The sequence below is a fragment of the Bombina bombina genome, chromosome 8, assembly GCF_027579735.1.
Source record: "Bombina bombina isolate aBomBom1 chromosome 8, aBomBom1.pri, whole genome shotgun sequence".
NCBI classification, from domain to species: domain Eukaryota; kingdom Metazoa; phylum Chordata; class Amphibia; order Anura; family Bombinatoridae; genus Bombina; species Bombina bombina.
This window is the reverse complement of record NC_069506.1, coordinates 61,049,593-61,070,590: the sequence shown is the minus strand read 5'-3', so window position 1 is coordinate 61,070,590 and position 20,998 is coordinate 61,049,593. Positions and strand designations below refer to the sequence as shown.

General features: G+C 38.1%; 1 protein-coding gene across 1 annotated transcript in view; it reads left to right on the top strand.

Moving 5' to 3' along the window:
- The window catches only part of ACOT7 (acyl-CoA thioesterase 7), a 1,060,649-nt gene that overhangs the window by 594,932 nt on the left and 444,719 nt on the right, over nucleotides 1-20,998 (top strand). Inside the window, exon 5 of the mRNA XM_053690394.1 lies at nucleotides 2,283-2,397. Coding sequence (XP_053546369.1) covers nucleotides 2,283-2,397 — 115 coding nt within the window. The remainder of the gene's footprint in view (nucleotides 1-2,282; nucleotides 2,398-20,998) is intronic.

Genomic DNA, 20,998 nt, shown 5'->3' with positions numbered 1-20,998 from the left:
AATGCCCCACTTGTTAATTTTTTTGTGTGTCCCTGATTAATGAACAAAAATGAGACAGCATAGAACTGCAGTGCATAGTGTTGTTAGATTATGCCATGTCTCTGACCTTTAAAAAATATATTAAAGTGATAGTAAAGTTAAAGGGACAGTCTACTCCAGAATTGTTATTGTTTAAAAAGATATATAATCCCTTCTCCCCAGTTTTGCACAACCAACACAGTTATATTAATATACTTTTCCCCCCTGTGATTACCTTGTATCTAAGCCTCTGCAGACTGCCCCCTTATTTTGACAAACTTGCATTTTAGCCAATCAGTGCTGACTTATAAATAACCCCACGGGAGTGAGCACAATGTTAACTAAATGGCACACATAAACTAACGCCCTATAGCTGTGAAAATGAAACCTTCAAAATGCACTGAGATAAGGGGCGGCCATCAAGGGCTTAGAAATTAGCATATGAGCCAACCTAGGATTAGCTTCTAACAAAGAATACCTAGAGAACAAAGCAAATTTTATGATAAAAGTAAATTGGAAAGTTGATTAAAATGGCATATCCTATCTGAATCATGAAAGTTTAATTTTGACTAGACTTTCCCATTAAGTGTATTGCACATTCCTAAGAATCTGGCTCTGAAAGAGCTGAATTCTGCCTGCGGCCACCATCCAGGACCTCCCAATGCACGTCTTATAGTTTGGGATTGGAAAATACAAATCGTTGTGAGGCAATTTAGCGTGCTATTTTGTTCTGTGCTTCTATTATTAAATTTGCATTTTTTTCTATTGGTATCTTCGGTTGAAGAATAAACCTAGTTAGGCTCAGTATCAGCAATGCACTACTGGGAGTTAGCTTAGCACATGAGGTAAACCAATGAGGCATATGTGTATAGCGACCAATCATCAAGGCATATTTATCAAGCTCCATAACTTGTCCACTGCTCCATAACCTGTCCGCCTGTTCTGAAGCGGCGGACAGAAATCAACCCGATCAAATACGATCAGGTTGATTGACATCCCCTGCAAGCGGCCGTTTGGCCACGAATCTGCTTGTGCAATGATAAATGCAGAGAGCGTATGCTGCTGGCATTTATCGATGTGCAGCGGACATGATCCGCTATATTGTATCATGTCCGCTCGCACCATAATAAATAGGCCCCATAATCTTGCCCTAAATTTTAGTTTTTCACACTTAGACAGTGCTAGTTCATGTGTGCCATATAGATAACATTGTGCTCACTCTTGTGCAGTTATTCAGGAGTCAGCACTGATCGACTAAAATGCAAGTTTGTAAATAGCAAACATAAACAAGTAAGTACAAAAATCACTTGGTATATTAATAATAATAAAATAAAAAGTGAAAAATAAATGAATCAAAAAGAATCAAATACAATTTTAAGGATATGTGTGTTCCGTGAAGTCCTCAACCTTAGTGATTCAAGTGTTTTCTTGCCTCAAAAACAAGAAAAAGAAAATATGGTGCAATAACATTTTTTCAAAAAGGAGATAATATTCACACCGGTGGTCCCGCCAAGGGGTTGATCACACTTTATAGAGCCTGCCAGGTCCCCAGTATAACACCAATCGCAGGCCGCTGCTTCAGGTAAATAGCTTTTTATTTAAAAACACATAAAAATTATTTAAAAGCCACAAATAATTATTCATACATATAGTCACTCGGGTATCTGTCCACATACAATACTTTAGTAGGAGTGAAATCACAACCCCTTCTCGGATGGAGGTGGATGGCGTGCCTGATGGCTATGCTAACCCTCGCCGGGTAAGTGATAAACACTCGATACCTGTCCTGGTGACTTTTCGTAAGAGCTTGGTGGTGGCGTTTGTGGACGTTTCTTGACGGCACCACCGGTGTAAATATTATCTCATTTTTAAATGAAAATGTATTGCACTATATTTTCTTTTTCTTGTATTTGAGGCAAGAAAACACTTGAATCACTAAGGTTGAGGATGACTTTACGGATCACACATATCCTTAAAATTGTATTTGATTGTTTTTGATTTGTTTATTTTTCACTTTTTATTTTATAAGTTTGTAAATAGCACTGAGATAAGGGGCGGTGTGCAGAGGCTTAGAAACAAGGTAATCACAGAAGTAAAAAGTATATTAATATAACAGTGTTGGTTATGCAAAACTGGGGAATGGGCGATAAAGGGATTATCTATCTTTTTTAACAATACATTTTTTTTCCAAATAGACTGCCCCTTTAAATAACTGTTTGAATTTTAGAGGTTGTTTAATTTATTTCCATTTAATTGATTTTTAGTATGAAAGGAAGGTGCTAGAAGAAGAAGGAAGAAAACGTTATGAAGAACAAAAATTAGAGCGTATGGAAACAAAGAGAAAAAATGGAGATGTGATTTTGCCTGTCCTTAATCCAGGTAAGAAAATCATTTTGATAAAATTAACTTTAAAGGGACATTAAACACTAAACAAATGCCAGATACAATGATGCATTCAAAGAAAAGATTAGTCTGAGGATAACATGTAGATGCATTTTTTAAAGTTTAATTAGTTGTTTAAATGTTGATTGACAAAACAAGTTTAAAGTTTCTATAAAACAATTGGAGCTGCCATTTTGTAACTTAGGTTATCTTCTCTGCTGTGGCCAATTAGGGACAGATATAAATAGGTCACTAGAGTGTGCAGCCAATCGCTGTGCTGGATTTAACAGTGTTCTGCACTTCCATTTCTAACAGGAACTGAAAAGCTCACAATTTCAGAATAGAATTACAAGAAAAGGGGACAAACTAAATAATGAAACTATATTGCAGAGTTTGTATATATATATATATATATATATATATATATATATATATATATACACACAGTATGTGTGTGTGTGTGTGTGTATATATATATATATATATATATATATATATATATATATATAGACACAATTTATCATTTTATATTATCATCCAAACAGCCAGATTAGGAGTAGTTTTGCAGCGCTGGTATTACAGGTTTTTACAAAACCGGCGTTAACAGACAAGAAGTGAGCGTAGAGCAAAATTGTGTTCCTTACAGCACTCCAATACCAGCGCTGCTTAAGTCAGTGGTGAGCTGGTCGTATGTTTTCCCCATAGACATCAATGGGGAGAGCCGGCTGAAAAAAAGTCTAACACCTGCCAAAAAGCAGCGTAAAACTCAGTAATGCAGCCCCATTGATTCCTATGTGGAAATACATTTTCCTATGTGGAAATACCCCAAGTCTAAACACCCCTAATCTTACACTTATTAACCCCTAATCTGCTGCCCCCGACATCGCCAACACCTACATTATACTTATTAACCCCTAATCTGCCGCTCCGGACATCGCCAACACCTACATTATACTTATTAACCTCTAATCTGCCGCCCCCAACGTCGCTGCCACTATATTAAATGTATTAACCCCTAAACCTAAGTCTAACCCTAACACCCCCTAACTTAAATATAATTTAAATAAATCTAAATAAAATTACTATTAATAACTAAATTATTCCTATTTAAAACTAAATACTTACCTATAAAATAAACCCTAAGCTAGCTACAATATAACTAATAGTTACATTGTATCTATCTTAGGGTTTATTTTTATTTTACAGGCAAGTTTGTATTTATTTTAACTAGGTATTATAGTTATTAAATAGTTATTAACTATTTAATAACTACCTAGCTAAAATAAATACAAATTTACCTGTAAAATAAAACCTAACCTAAGTTACAATAACACCTAACACTACACTATCATTAAATAAATTCCCTAAATTAAATACAATTAAATAAATTAAATTAGCTAAATCACACACAAAAAACACTAAATTACAGAAAATAAAAATCAAATTACAGATCTTTAAACTAATTACACCTAATATAATAGCCCTATCAAAATAAAAAAAAGCCCCCCCAAAATAAAAAAAACCCTAGCCTAAACTAAACTATCAATAGCCCTTAAAAGGTCTTTTTGAGGGGCATTGCCCTAAAGAAATCAGCTCTTTCACCTGTAAAAAAAAAAAATACAAACACCCCCCCAACAGTAAAACCCACCAACCACACAACTAACCCCCCAAATAAAATGCTAACTAAAAAAACCTAAGCTCCCCATTGCCCTGAAAAGAGCATTTGGATGGACATTGCCCTTAAAAGGGCATTTAGCTCTATTGCGGCCCAAAGTCCCTAATCTAAAAAATAAACCCACCCAATACACCCTTAAAAAAATCCTAACACTAACCCCCGAAGATTAACTTACCGGGAGAAGTCTTTATTAAACCGATAAGAGGACTGTGTTTATAATACTTGATGAGATAAAGGAAACTATATCGGTGCAAACAACTGAAGACTACCTGTTGAATAGTAAAATATATGACATGCTGTACTACTATATATACCTCATAATATGTCCCACCTTGCCGTGGGGTATAGGCCCATGCCCATATGGCAAGGTGGTTTTGCATGAGAAAGAGGAGAACCTCAATAGGGATTCTATATGGTTATGCTCACAATTTATTGCCTATATTAGAGCTTAAACCATATTGCTCCTAAGGTCTGGGAGAGGTCCCACTTGGTTCATCTATGTCATTTACCTGGTACATTTAACACCCCAGAAGAATGGTCTAATAATTTGGATGATATTATCTTTTTTAGTAACAAGTGTCCTTGCTCTCATATAGCAAGTGCTTGAGTTACAAGTTAATTATACTGTTTGGTGTTTGAAGATGTGTTCATGCAGGTCTGAGACTGGCCTGTTATATTTACCCCTTACTAATGCACCATTATTACATAACTATAATTCACGAGATCCACAAGTAGTTTTTCTGTATTTGGAGCAAGTATGTTTTTTTCAGTGGTTACTTATTTAATGTATTAATGAAAACATTCCTTATTTTAAATTCATGAGAGAGAATTATCAGTGACCCTCCTTCCTAGATTTTGAGCTGAAAGCACCTGCTGCCTAATAATCTTTGCACTTGTTGAATGACCCAGCAGATTCCACCTGGTTAGTTTGGGAATACATTTTTATTTATTTAGCACCCCGCACTGTTTTGAGGATCCTTTGTCTTGAAATTCTAGATAATAAAGCATACGGTACTTTTGCTTGAACTCCCCAAAGGGTTTGCTCATATTTAGAGCATATTACATTTTGCTGCCCGGTTAACCCCCCACCACCCACCTATAAATCTAAAAGTATTTGAGTATTTGTTAATTTTACCCGGATACATATACCTTATAATTAACCGCAATTAATACAATACCTATTATTCAGAGCCAATATTATAAACATACATTTTACATTTTCAATATACAGGTAGTCGTCGACTTACGACCGCATTACGTTCTGACCGTCCGGTCGTAAGACGATTTGGACGTAAGTCGGACGATATATCTACGGCATGTAAATAAAATGGTCTAATGTAGGGTTTAGGCAGATAGGTCTGCTGCTACACATCACAGGTATTTTGGACTGCAACATGGTGAGAGGCTGCGACACATGCGAAGGCTGCTGCTGCTGCTTACGACAGTCACTCTCGTATGGCCTGCACACAAGCACTGCTGTCTGCAGTACGACACATGGTCGTAAGTATGGATGGTCATAAGTCGCATAGGTTGTAAGTCGACGAGTATCTGTATATAGTATTGTTGATTAGTAACCATTATCATAGTCTTCCTTGTTTTTATTCGAATGGGTTCTTAATTCCTTAGTCTTCTAGTATAATTATGTGATTTGAACCTAAAGAGCTCTTCATCAGAAGATATATGTTTCTATATTCTATGTGCTATTACACTGTTTATATATTGGTCTTTATATTATTCACTTTAATACAAATTAATATTCGTAATCAACATGTACATTTCTGTGTATTTTCTCTTACCTTGATACGCTATTTTGTTTACCTATCAATCTTATTTGAGGGTTCAAAAGTGGCCCACATTTTCAAGTACCTTCCTGTAACTGTAATTTATAAAATAATGCAAAAGTCCATAAGTGGCTTTAGCCTGACAAAGGAGGTGCAAGTTTTATTACCAAAAAAAAAAGTTTCAACTCTAGAGGTCATGAAAGATAGTGTGACTGTATTTATTTTGTGCTAGACTCTGTAGTACATGTTATAGACTCCATATCACACGTGGCAGAGTTTTTTTCTTTTCTTTTATTAATGAATCACAAATTATTAGATAATCTGACCCCCTTTACTATTGTCACTGTGTTTTGTTTGTTTGTCTGTAAGACCCAAAAGCTATGATGTTTCTATGCTTTGACCTTGATTATATGTCAAACTGTTACTTAAAGGGACACTGAACCCAAATTTTTCTTTCGTGATAGAGCATTCAATTTTAAACAACTTTCTAATTTACTCCTATTAACAATTTTTCTTCGTTCTCTTGCTTTCTTTATTTGAAAAAGAAGGCATCTAAGCTATTTTTTTTGGTTCAGACCATGGAAAACACTTGTTTATTGGTAGGTGAATTTACCTACCAATCAACAAGAACAACACAGTCAGGCCCATTTATCAAGCTCCGTATGGAGCTTGAAGGGCCGTGTTTCTGGCGAGTCTTCAGACTCGCCAGAAACACAAGTTATGAAGCAGCGGTCTAAAGACCGCTGCTTCATAACCCTGTCCGCCTGCTCTGAGCAGGCGGACAGGAACCGCCGGAAATCAACCCGATCGAATACGATCGGGTTGATTGACAACTCCCTGCTGGCGGCCGATTGGCCGCGAGTCAGCAGGGGGCGGCGTTGCACCAGCAGCTCTTGTGAGCTGCTGGTGCAATGTTAAATGTGGAGAGCGTATTGCTCTCCGCATTTAGCGAGGTCTTGCGGACCTGATCCGCAGTGTCGGATCAGGTCCGCAAGCCCTTTGATAAATGGGCCCCAGTGTGTTCACCAAAAATGGGCCGGCATCTAAACTTACATTCTTGCATTTCAAATAAAGATACCAAGAGAATGAAAAGAATTTGATAATAGGAGTAAATGAAAAGTTGCTTAAAATTGCATGCTCTATCTGAATCACGATAGAAAAAATTTGGGTTCAGTGTCCCTTTAAACCTCAATAAAAGAATAATTAAAAAAAAAAACCTTTACATTTGCTAAAATATATTAATCTCTATAAGAATACAAGTAGAAAAAAATACACCGATGCAGGAAACATCCTAAACAAGTCAATTTTAGTAATGTCTCCTTTCTTCTTCACCTTTGTGTAAAAAGACATTGTAATAGCTTATCTTTCTAGACCAAGCACAGCAGAAAAAGTATGTGGAAAGTGATAAAAACTGACCAGAACCTGTTTCACAGTATTGGGGATGATTTGAAATATTGTAAGATGTTTCTCTTCAATTTGTAGCTTGTCAAAAAATGTAGGAGACAATGAATTTTCTATTGTTTTCTGCAAGCAAATTACGAGAACCAATATCCCTAACATATAATGTACAAGGATTTTATCTTCACTGAGCACATTGCAAGTTATTGCAAGGATACAAATCTGCCACGAAAAACAGAGGATGAAAATTTATTAAAAAAAAACCATGTATGATACAATACATATTTTTACTGAATTTCAGTATTTAAATCTTCAAAATCACCTGCAACATTCACAATGGAAGCTAAATAGGATTGTATTGCACTTTTCAAGTCTTTTTACATTTTCAATGACATTAGTATAATATGAAATTAAACTTATTAAGAGTAAAAAGCTTAAAGGGCCACTAAACCCAAAATCTTTCTTTCATGATTCAGATAGAGAATAGAAATTTAAACAACATTACAATTTACTTCTATTATTTATTTTGCTACATGTTTTAGATATCCTTAGTTGAAGAAAAAGCAATGCACATGGTGAGCCAATCACATGAGGCTTCTATGTGCAGCAACCTATCAGCAGCTCTGAGCATATCTAGATATGCTTTTCAGCAAAGAATATCAAGAGAATAAAACAAATTAGGTAATATAAGTAAATTAGAAAGTTGTTTAAAATTGCATTCTCTTTCTAAATCATGAAAGAAAAAGTGTGGGTGTCATGTCCCTTTAAGTCAACAGGTGAATATTAAGCCTGTTATCTTGGCTCACCCAACCTAATTTTCACCATTAATAAGACTCTTTAAACAGTGTAGGCAGTAGGGATGCGCGAATGTTTCGCAGCATTCTAAAAATTAAATAAATTTGAACACATTTGTTTGTTTTGAATTTTGAATGTTTGTACAACATTCTAACATTTGTTTAATGTAATAGTATTTCTAATGCTTTCTTTAAATGTAATATTCAGTTTGAATTTTTCTAATAATTAAATTCGAATTATGAAATATTCAAATAAAAAAAAATTGAATTTATATATTTGTTATAGTATTTCTAATGCTTTCTTTAAATGTAATATTCAAATTATGCAATATTCGAAACAGAAACCTTCAAATTGATTTATTTGTATCTATTATGTATCAAGTTACTAAATTCCCTACCACATGAACTATTGAACTTCTGAATAGTATTTGTTAAATCGAATGTTACATTGGAAATTTTGAATGTGGACATTTGATCTAATTATGAACATTCAAAATCAAAAATGACATTCGAAAACTGTAAATAGCATTTAAATATAGATTTTTTAAGAATATTCATTCTTATCAACATTTGATTATGTAAATCGAATTTCTACAACATTCGTTCTAACATTCTAATTTGAATATAAACACATTTGCCCATCCCTAGTAGGCAGTATTGACCAACTCCCTTTTACCATGTTAATGTTTTCTCCCACTGCTGACTTTCCATTTTAGCTCTATCATTCAGAGGATAGAGGGGGACATTGGAACATCTAGATGGGCAGGATACAGCTAGGTGGGGACTATACACTGACCTTCCAGGAACACAAGATGGATGTTGACCTGACTAGAGATTCAGATGGGTCACAAAGGATACATGCTCATATTATATATGCGCTTTCAACTTTTATTAGCTTCCACAGATTTGACAACATTGCACTATACAATACAGCTGACAGCATTCCGATTCCACAGTAAGTCCTGTTGTGCTTTGGCACTACTGTATACTATAAATAGTTTTCATCCCTATGCTGGTGACAAATCTGTTAAGATGCTAAGGCTCTTCAACTACAGTACTTGGAAGCAGACTTTAGCTCCAAAGGAAATATATTCAATTTCCTTTTTGGGTTTTGTATGTTTTTTTTAAAAATAACTACACAACCTCATTTCTGAAAGAAACTAACTTAAAAGTATGTTTTTTCGGGGGCGTGTCCGAGCAGCGGCCGTAACAGGTTGCATAAACTAGATGCTCTGTACTGGAGATTGATAATCCGCCAATTATCTGCAGATATCCTAAGCATCCTAACCTATAAGTGGCTGAATAGTATATACCATCTATCGCTGAATCAAGCGACACTTTTATTTTCGAACTGCACCCATGATGGAGCTCTAGATCGGAACGTTGGGAGTCAAGGTGGCGGCCTAGCTAGACTTCCCAACCAGATTTGTGTCAATCCGGAGGGAGAAGTGGTGAGGGGAGTGCACATGGAGTGTTGAAGCCAACTCAGATAGCCCGGTCCTCCCCTAAGCAATCCCTGAATGATTCCACAATAACAGAAGTGACAATGAGAGATGATGAACACATACCCAAAGTGCTTAGGTCTCTAGAATTTGACAGACCGGTTTGGATTCTGCAACTGGGCTATATGTGTATGAGGGGTTTCAGAAACTAGTTGAGCTGGAGCCGGAGCAGCACACACAGAAGCTGCAACTATGTCAAGGTTATCTGCACAAACATCAGAGCAAGCCCCTTCTGCCTTCCATACAGAAATTACGAAAAGATAAGGTAACCTGGTTAATGCAGAGATTTACAGCAGTGCATTTACACACTCTACTAGAGCAGACTTATCGAGGGTAACAGCATAACATTTGTGACTGTCTACATACACAGTTATCCTGACCCCAATTCAGAACGTTATTTTTGCCCCCTAGTTACTTGTATATCCTTATTAGTGTTGGGAAATCTCTTTATGTTTTGATATGTCTGTTGAAACAAATAACTGCTTTCATACCTAACACATGGAGTTCTTCCTCCAGAATCTGTTTAAAGGAAACTTTAATGTGCTCTTAATTGACTTTCGGTTTCAATATAATACGAATAGCAGCATATTTGGATATACTATCTATTGTAGATGTTTCACTACTAGTCAGCCTGTGAAACCTTTATGTATTGTAATCTAGTATTGGGCATAATTGAGATTTTCATAATATAGTCTCCTTATTCAAGTTTATTTGTTTACATAGCACTATTAGGGTTTAATTTTATATAGAAGGCTGAGGCCAAGACCTCTGGTGGATGATACACAAGTTAATATTACAGCCACACATTATAACAAGCCAAGTGTCACATTCTCATATTTTTCTGCTGTGGGATATAGGGCCCAAGCCCTTATAGCAGAATTATACTATACTAGAAATTCTCATTTCGGCACATTATTTTCTATGTCAGCTTATAAATTGTATTTAAGCCCTGTAGATTACATGTCCGCAACTAGTCACAGACATACTCCTCTCTAAGTTAAATATGTACATACCCTAACTATTACCATATTCCACTCCAGCAACTAATCATCCTAGCAGTCCCCTCCGCCATTATTAATATAGCAAGTGGTGACATATGAACTACGAGCGGACACTTCCACAGTGCAGCACTCAAATCTGCTTTTTACAAATATATGCTTGTTATTCAATTCATTGAGCAAGTCCTATGACATAAGGTATCTCCTGCATCAAGTTGAACATGAACCATTATAACATTATAAAATATAGGTTCTAAAAACCGCTTGAGATCCATGAGTGGTCTCCTTTGTTTCAGAATGCCTTTTCATTGACCAATGTCTTTATATCTGAATAAGGTCCAAGAGTGGTCTCTCAAGCTATATAGAAGGCTTCCAGTTTTTGTATGTTTCTTTCTCTTGTTAAGTGTGTTCAGTCCACGGGTCATCCATTACTTATGGGATATATTCTCCTTCCCAACAGGAAGCTGCAAGAGGATCACCCAAGCAGAGCTGCTATATAGCTCCTCCCCTCACATGTCATATCCAGTCATTCTCTTGCAACCCTCAACAACGAAGGAGGTCGCGAGAGGAGCTGGAGTTTTTACTTAACTATTCTTCAATCAAAAGTTTGTTATTTTAAATGGCACCGGAGTGTGCTGTTTTTTCTATCTCAGGCAGTATTTGGAAGAAGAAACTGCCTGCGTCTTTTTCTATGATCTTAGCAGGCGTAACTAAGATCCACTGACTGTTCTCGACATTCTGAGGAGTGGGGTAACTTCAGAAACTGGGAATAGCATGCGGGGTCCTCCGCAAATGAGGTATGTGCAGTACATTATTTTCTGGGAATGGAATTGACTAAGAAAATACTGCTGTTACCGTATAAGTACAGCCTTAAATGCAGTAGTGGCGACTGGTATCAGGCTGATATTGTTTGCGCAGTCGAGTTATTTTCTAGGGACTAGAATTTGACTGAGAAAATACTGTTAAAACTGAAATAATACTTAAGCCTTATCTGCAGTGGTAGCGACTGGTAGCAGGCTTAGTGATAACTTTGCATGACATTGGAAAATGTTGTTTTTTAATAAAACGTTTACTGGCATGTTATTCGTTTTTTGTGAGGTACTTTGGTGATAAATCTCTTTGGGCATGATTTTTTCCACATGGCTAACATATATTTTCTGCATGGAAATCGTTACATCAGGGCTCCCACTGTTGTAATAGGAGTGGGAGGGACCTTGTTTAAGCGCCTTGTTGCGCAGTTAAAATTCTAGCACAGTCTTCCTGCTTCTTCCTCCTTGATCCAGGACGTCTCTAGAGAGCTCAGGGGTCTGCAAAATTCATTTTTGAGGGAGGTAATCAGTCACAGCAGATCTGTGACAGTGTGTTTGACTGTGATTAAAAGCGTTAAATCTTAATTGATATCCGTTTTATCCGTTTTGGGTATTGAGGGGTTAATCATCCTTTTGCTAATGGGTGCAATCCTCTGCTAATAATACACTTCTTGTTAAGAATTGTTTTAATTATATCTGTATTTTTGAAGCGCTGCAGCGTTTTTATATTGCTTGTAAACTTATTGAAAGTGATTTCCAAGCTTGCTAGTTTCATTGCTAAATCTGTTTAAACATGTCTGATTCAGAGGAAACTGTTTGTTCATCATGTTCAAAAGCCAATGTGGAGCCCAATAGAACGATGTGTACCAATTGTATTGATATTGCTTTGAATAAAAGTCAATCTGTACCGATGGAGAAACTATCACCAGACAACGAGGGGGAAGTTATGCCGCCTAACTCTCCTCACGTGTCAGTACCTGCGTCTCCCGCTCGGGAGATGCGTAAGATTGAGGCGCCAAGTACATCAAGGCCCTTACAAATCACTTTACATGATATGGCTAATGTTATGAAAGAAGTATTATACAATATGCCCGAATTAAGAGGCAAGCGCGATAGCTCTGGGTTAAGGACAGAGCGCGCTGATGACACGGGAGCCATGTCTGATACTGCGTCACAATTTGCAGAACATGAGGACGGTGAGCTTCATTCTGTCAGTGACGGTTCTGATCCGGGGAGACTGGATTCAGAAATTTCTAATTTTAAATTTAAGTTTGAGAACCTCTGCGTGTTACTAGGGGAGGTGTTAGCGGCTCTGAATGATTGCGACACGGTGGCAATCCCAGAGAAATTATGCAGGTTGGATAGATACTATGCGGTACCGGTGTGTACTGACGTTTTTCCTATACCAAAAAGGCTTACAGAAATTATTAGTAAGGAGTGGGATAGACCCGGTGTGCCTTTTTCCCCTCCTCCGATATTTAGAAAAATGTTCCCTATAGACGCCACCACACGAGACTTATGGCAGACGGTCCCTAAGGTGGAGGGAGCAGTTTCTACTTTAGCCAAGCGTACCACTATCCCGGTGGAGGATAGCTGTGCTTTCTCAGATCCAATGGATAAAAAATTAGAGGGTTACCTTAAGAAAATGTTTGTTCAACAAGGTTTTATATTACAGCCTCTGGCATGCATTGCGCCTGTCACGGCTGCAGCGGCATTCTGGTTTGAGTCTCTGGAAGAGGCGATTCGCACAGAGCCATTGGATGAGGCTTTGAGAAAAGTTAGAACCCTTAAGCAAGCTAATGCGTTTGTTTCAGATGCCGTAGTACATTTAACCAAACTTACGGCTAAAAATTCCGGATTCGCCATACAGGCGCGCAGAGCGCTCTGGCTTAAATTCTGGTCAGCGGATGTAACTTCCAAATCTAAGCTACTTAACATTCCTTTCAAAGGGCAGACCTTATTCGGGCCCGGCTTGAAGGAAATTATTGCTGACATTACGGGAGGTAAGGGCCACGCCCTTCCTCAGGACAGGGCCAAACCAAAGGCCAAACAGTCTAATTTTCGTGCCTTTCGTAATTTCAAGGCAGGAGCAGCATCAACTTCCTCCGCTCCAAAACAGGAAGGAACTACTGCTCGTTACAGACAGGGTTGGAAAAGCAACCAGTCATGGAACAAGGGCAAGCAGGCCAGAAAGCCTACTCCCGCCCCTAAGACAGCATGAAGACAGGGCCCCCTATCCGGAGACGGATTTAGTGGGGGGCAGACTTTCTCTCTTCGCCCAGGCTTGGGCAAGAGATGTGCAGGATCCCTGGACGTTGAAGATTATATCTCAGGGATACCTTCTGGATTTCAAAACCTCTCCTCCACAAGGGAGGTTCCATCTGTCGAGGTTATCAACAAACCTAGTAAAGAGAGAGGCATTTCTACAATGTGTACAAGACCTCTTAATTATGGGAGTGATCCACTCAGTTCCGCGATCGGAACAGGGACAAGGATTTTACTCAAATCTATTTGTGGTTCCCAAAAAAGAGGGAACTTTCAGACCAATCTTGGACTTAAAGATCTTAAACAAATTCCTAAGGGTACCATCGTTCAAGATGGAAACCATTCGAACCATCCTACCCATGATCCAAGAGGGTCAATATATGACCACAGTGGACTTAAAGGATGCTTACCTTCACATACCGATTCACAAAGATCATTATCGGTACCTAAGATTTGCCTTTCTAGACAGGCATTACCAGTTTGTAGCTCTTCCCTTTGGGTTAGCCACGGCCCCGAGAATTTTTACGAAGGTTTTGGGCTCACTTCTGGCGGTACTAAGACCACGAGGCATAGCGGTGGCTCCGTACCTAGACGACATTCTGATACAAGCGTCAAGTTTTCAGAATGCAAAGTCTCATACAGAGATAGTTCTAGCATTTCTGAGGTCGCATGGGTGGAAAGTGAACGTGGAAAAGAGTTCTCTGTTACCACTCACAAGGGTTCCTTTTCTAGGGACTCTTATAGATTCTGTAGAGATGAAGATTTACCTGACGGAGTCCAGGTTATCAAAGATTCTCAATGCTTGCCGTGTCCTTCACTCCATTCCAAACCCATCAGTAGCTCAGTGCATGGAGGTAATCGGCTTAATGGTCGCGGCAATGGACATAGTGCCATTTGCGCGCCTGCATCTCAGACCGCTGCAACTATGCATGCTCAGTCAATGGAACGGGGATTACTCAGATCTGTCCCCTTTGCTAAATCTGGACCAGGAGACCAGAGATTCTCTTCTCTGGTGGTTGTCACCGGTTCATCTGTCCAAAGGAAGGACCTTTCGCAGACCAGATTGGACGATTGTAACAACGGATGCCAGCCTTCTAGGCTGGGGAGCAGTCTGGAATTCCCTGAAGGCTCAGGGATCGTGGACTCAGGAGGAGAAACTCCTTCCAATAAACATTCTAGAATTAAGAGCAATATTCAATGCTCTTCTAGCTTGGCCTCAGTTAGCAAAACTGAGGTTCATCAGATTTCAGTCGGACAATATCACGACTGTGGCTTACATCAATCATCAAGGGGGAACCAGGAGTTCCCTAGCGATGTTGGAGGTCTCGAAGATAATTCGCTGGGCAGAGTCTCACTCTTGTCACCTGTCAGCGATTTACATCCCAGGCGTGGAGAACTGGGAGGCGGATTTCCTAAGTCGCCAGACTTTTCATCCGGGAGAGTGGGAACTTCACCCGGAGATATTTGCTCAACTGATTCGTCGTTGGGGCAAACCGGATCTGGATCTCATGGCATCTCGCCAGAACGCAAAGCTTCCTTGTTACGGATCCAGGTCCAGGGACCCGGGAGCGGTGCTGGTAGATGCATTAGCAACCCCTTGGGTTTTCAACATAGCTTATGTGTTTCCACCATTTCCGTTGCTACCTCGACTGATTGCCAGGATCAAACAGGAGAGGGCATCGGTAATTCTGATAGCGCCTGCGTGGCCACGCAAGACCTGGTATGCAGACCTAGTGGACATGTCGTCCTGCCCACCATGGTCTCTACCTCTGAGGCAGGACCTTCTAATTCAGGGTCCTTTCAACCATCCAAACCTAATTTCTCTGAGGCTGACTGCCTGGAAATTGAACGCTTGATTCTATCAAAGCGTGGGTTTTCGGATTCGGTTATTGATACATTAATACAGGCTAGGAAACCTGTGACCAGAAAAATTTACCATAAGATATGGCGTAAATATTTATTTTGGTGCGAATCCAAGAGTTACTCATGGAGTAAGGTTAGGATTCCTAGGATTTTGGCTTTTCTACAAGAGGGTTTAGAAAAGGGTTTTTCCGCTAGTTCGCTAAAGGGACAGATTTCCGCTCTGTCTATTCTTTTACACAAACGTCTGGCAGAGAATCCAGACGTCCAGGCCTTTTGTTAGGCTTTGGCTAGAACTAAGCCTGTGTTTAAAGCTGTTGCTCCTCCGTGGAGCTTAAACTTGGTTCTTAAAGTTCTTCAGGGTGTTCCGTTTGAACCCCTTCATTCCATTGATATTAAGCTTTTATCTTGGAAAGTTTTATTTTTGATGGCTATTTCCTCGGCTCGAAGAGTCTCTGAGTTATCTGCCTTACATTGTGATTCTCCTTATCTGATCTTTCATTCAGACAAGTAGTACTGCGTACTAAACATGTCCTAATCTTTCTTCAAAGAAGGAACGTCTTTTGCATAATCTAGACGTGGTCCGTGCTCTGAAGTTCTACTTACAGGCAACTAAAGATTTTAGACAAACTTCTTCTCTGTTTGTCGTTTACTCTGGACAGAGGAGAGGTCAAAAGGCTTCGGCTACCTCTCTCTCTTTTTGGCTTCGTAGCATAATACGTTTAGCCTATGAGACTGCTGGACAGCAGCCTCCTGAAAGAATTACAGCTCATTCCACCAGAGCTGTGGCTTCCACCTGGGCCTTTAAGAATGAGGCCTCTGTTGAACAGATTTGCAAGGCTGCAACTTGGTCTTCACTTCATACTTTTTCCAAATTTTACAAATTTGACACTTTCGCTTCTTCGGAGGCTGGTTTTGGGAGAAAGGTTCTACAGGCAGTGGTTCCTTCTGTTTAATGTTCCTGCCTTGTCCCTCCCATCATCCGTGTACTTAGCTTTGGTATTGGTATCCCATAAGTAATGGATGACCCGTGGACTGAACACACTTAACAAGAGAAAACATAATTTATGCTTACCTGATAAATTTATTTCTCTTGTAGTGTGTTCAGTCCACGGCCCGCCCTGTCTTTTTAAGGCAGGTTCTAAATTTTAAAATTATAACTCCAGTCACCACTGCACTTTATAGTTTCATCTTTCTCGTCTTGTTTCGGTCGAATGACTGGATATGACATGTGAGGGGAGGAGCTATATAGCAGCTCTGCTTGGGTGATCCTCTTGCAACTTCCTGTTGGGAAGGAGAATATATCCCATAAGTAATGGATGACCCGTGGACTGAACACACTACAAGAGAAATAAATTTATCAGGTAAGCATAAATTATGTTTTTTATAGGCACAGTGGTAATATATTGTACATTAGAATTAATATGTAATGCTTTTGTTTATGTTAAAACGTCATATTCTACCTGACACTTTTCTTGTTCGTAATTACAGTCCTGAGGGTCCAAAAGTGGCCCTATAAACCCATACAAATAATGATTGTTCATTTTGCTATATACTTGCTTATTGTTCACTGTGAAACCATATAGATTGCAAAATATGTGTACCTATTATAAGCTATATTACATAAAATTAGGGGTCTAAAACGTATTCATTGTGTGTTTTCCTGTTAATTAATAGGCTAGGCCCATATACTTAAAACGCCAATAGCTGATGTCTGAAATTACAGTTTAATGGTTTATATTCACTATAATACTCTGTTGTTTGCAAGTTTGCTTAGAATGTTTTACCCACATAAGTATAAAACAGAGGTTCTGCCAATCATTGGGACCCAAAAGTGGCCCCCTATATTTGTTTTGTCTTCTTTATGTTTAGTTTCCCAAAGATCAATAGGGTTCAAGAGTGGCCTATTCTTCCACTTAGAAGGCTTCTCAGCATTAGACTATGGAATTTGACAATTGGCAATTAATATTGTTTTTCCTGTGTTTTTTTTTTTTTAAAGATGTTATGACTTTTTTTTATTTGCAAGTATATTTCAGACTTTCTTTGTGTATTGTAACATGCCTGATCTGTATATCTTGGCAATCCTTAATAAAAATAAAAATGTTTTTTCTATGGACTTTTAAGACCAGGAGATCAGCCTCTTTCTCTTTTAGATGGAGAATATAGTTCATTGCCTGGAGATTTCCAAAGTAGAAAAAGGTATGTTTAGTCCAAAAATAGTGAACATTGTAAACTCTTCTCAACTCAACACAGTAAGGCACAAAAGTGGTGGAAATAACTATATTTTGCTTAGGAGTCAGTTAACCCAAAACGTCAAGGTTAAGCCAATTTCAACTTATTATGTTTCTTTGGCCAACTTCAAGAAAGAAATTTATGCCAAAAACTAACACCTGAAGTGCGGAATGGCGATCGCTGTAACGCAACCCATGTCTATGTCTATGTTGATGTCATGTTTGGTAGTAAACACAGAAAAAGTCAGTGAACCCCAAACAAAATGCTTTTTTTCCAATACCAAAAAAGTTATAGTGCCTCTTCCAGCACAGAAGATTCAAGATATAGGACCCGATTCTCTTAAGCCCTCTGCTCAGGCGAACTTATCGAAAAAGATCCGTTAGTCCTATGAGGTCCTTTATAGGATTCTCTTAAAGCAATATTTACATTACTGTATCTTGATAAGGGGCATTTCCTACATTTCTATACGTGATGAAGAGACTACAATATAGGGCTTAATAAAAATAAGCAGGTTGAAAAGCCTATGGAAACTAAATTGTAAAAATCATAATTAAAATTTGTATGTAAAATATGCAGTAAAAATCATGTTTAATGTACAATGCAGTGTCAAAATAAAACTTAAAATCTTAGCAAAAAGTTCAAAATTCAAAGCATATTTTTTTTATTATTGGAAAATTAGCCTTGCAGCCTTGGATAGTGGGCTGAACTAGGGCATAAACTGGGCGTGTATAAAGTTTTTTTTTTACATCTTATCATATACTCTTAAGTGTATGAGGCCTGCAGCACTTGCCAATTTATCTTGCTAAATGAAAACATTTATTGCAGTAATAGAAAAAGTTATGAATGTGAAAATAGAAGAGCATACAAGTTAACTTACACTGAAAATACCCTCATTTGATTTGCATTTGCATCAGAAAATGTTATTAATGCCTGTTACTCCCAGGCACATTAGACACAAATAGAATGACATCTCTTATGGGCAAATATTCTGCATTAATAAAACAGAAAACAAGTGTGCAATACACTAAAGTAGCACTGCCTAAAATAAAATGTGTGTCTAGCATGGGGTATGATAAAATGCAAACCAACAAATGAAATAATAAAACGTTAAAATATATATATATATAAGGGCACTCAAATATTAAAAGTCCCAGTCCAGGCAATCTGAAACCTTGCAGGCTTGTACCAAAACAGGAATAAATGTCAATGAAGTATGTGGTAGTTAAAGTGAAGGTAAAGTTTAAACGTTTGATCTACAGAATTCAGTTAAATATTTAAATTCATTAGGACTTTCATTCATCAAATTTATAACATTTGTTTTAAAACGAAGTTTTACCTAATTATATATCCCAATATCGTCTCCGGTAATAACAACCCGTTTTTCTCTGATATTTCTACTTCCTCATGACGTATCTCTAAGTGCCAATTGAAATCCTGGCCGTTAGGCGGCCGTGACACTACGTCATCTTGATATTGGTCCGTCTGCGCATGCGTCACAGCTAATCTGCATATTCAGCATACCAAAGCTTGTGTCCATTTAGCGCATGCGCACAGCATCCACACCTCAATGCGCATAATCTTCTGAGGATTCACACGCTGTTTGCAACATTGAAGCGGATCGCTCTGACACTGGAATACAAAGTAAGTGAGGCTAGTGACTAACTCAGTTTCTAAACAGAAAAGCAGATATATATTTGATGTCCGATTACGGTTCTTCTGGTTACAACGCTGCTGATTCTTTGCTTCTTGTTTAGTTGGCAAATAGCATAGTAATGAATGAATACAAAATAGTGATCCATTCATTACTATGTTGCGAGTTGAGGGAGACGCCTGCGTATTGGAGCCCAGCAGTTTTGTCAATCGCATGTGCATTGCGGTTCGCATATTGAAATCGCGCATGCGCAAATGCTCTTCATCGTTGTGAACGCGCATAGATGATACGTATAGAGCGGGTGGGACCGCTCTATACATAATGACTAAGAAAGAGGAAGAATAAGATGGGAGGAGTCAGGACGAAACGGCTGGAAAGAAACGTTGGTAATAAAATGAAAATAAGAATATTTGTAATTAAAAAAAACGGTGATTATGTTTATATACATGGGGATAAAGAGGTGCTGTGTTTTGAGGGTTCAAAATTAACTTTCACTTTAATATAATCACTCAGTCAGTGTGTAATACTTGAATCGGATGAAAATGCTGCTCTTCTTATACGGGTAACTCCATCCATCCCAACAAGAGATCTAGAACAACAAGAAGGAGAAAAGAGCAAACACGATTCAAGTGCAGTATTACAAATTTTATTCCAGCCTCACACGCTAATGTGGCTACTCACAAGATTTAAAATCATAGAAAAGCCCATCAAAGAAGGAAATGGTGAAGTGAACAACACTAAGCTCCTGGTTCATGGTTCGATGGAGGAATATCGTATTTCAGGTGGGTTTAAAACGTTCCAATGCTGGGATCTTGTATAACTCCATATTGCTCCAATCTTCGTGATACCCGCTAAATGATTCAAAGTTGCAAACCTTCGGCGACATCCAATAGATACCTCTATGACGCGAGAATCTACGGAAGCCTCACAGGGTCAAAACAGTACACAGTAATCTTCTACGCGTTTCGCCCCGATCGACGGGACTTTGTCAAGAGTACTGATGTAAGATGCTGTCCTCCAGATATAGGAAGAAGCTTGTTACACCCCGCCGTATTCAATTATGCATAGGTTAATAAATAGCTAATGAACTGGGGCATAGAGCAAAACAGCTAATACACTTGACTACAATTCTAGCCAAACACTTGCAAGTAATAACAGCATATCATTGGAAAATAAATAATACAACAATTAATGATGTTCATATGAAATATAAAAAATATATAAAAATGCATTACATTTCGTGAATCTAAAATACACACAATTCATTTCTTGTATCCTAAAAACTAATTAATAAAATAAATGAGAAAAAAACCCAGCTAAAATCCAATTTATACTATTAAGAACTTCATAGTAAATCATAGCGATAAACCTTTACAGGAATGCTTAACTATCTAATTCTATGTTTAACCCTTTTGGTTCCATGCAATCTAAGGTTTTAATCCAAAATGTCTCTCGTTGTCTTAATTTCAACAGTCTATGGGTGTCCCAACTGTCAGGAGCGACCCATTCAACGATATTAATAGTCATATCTTTGGGATTTTGATTAAAGGGACAGTCTACACCAGAATTTTTATTGTTTTAAAAGATAGATAATCCCTTTATTACCCATTTCCCAGTTTTGCATAACTAACAC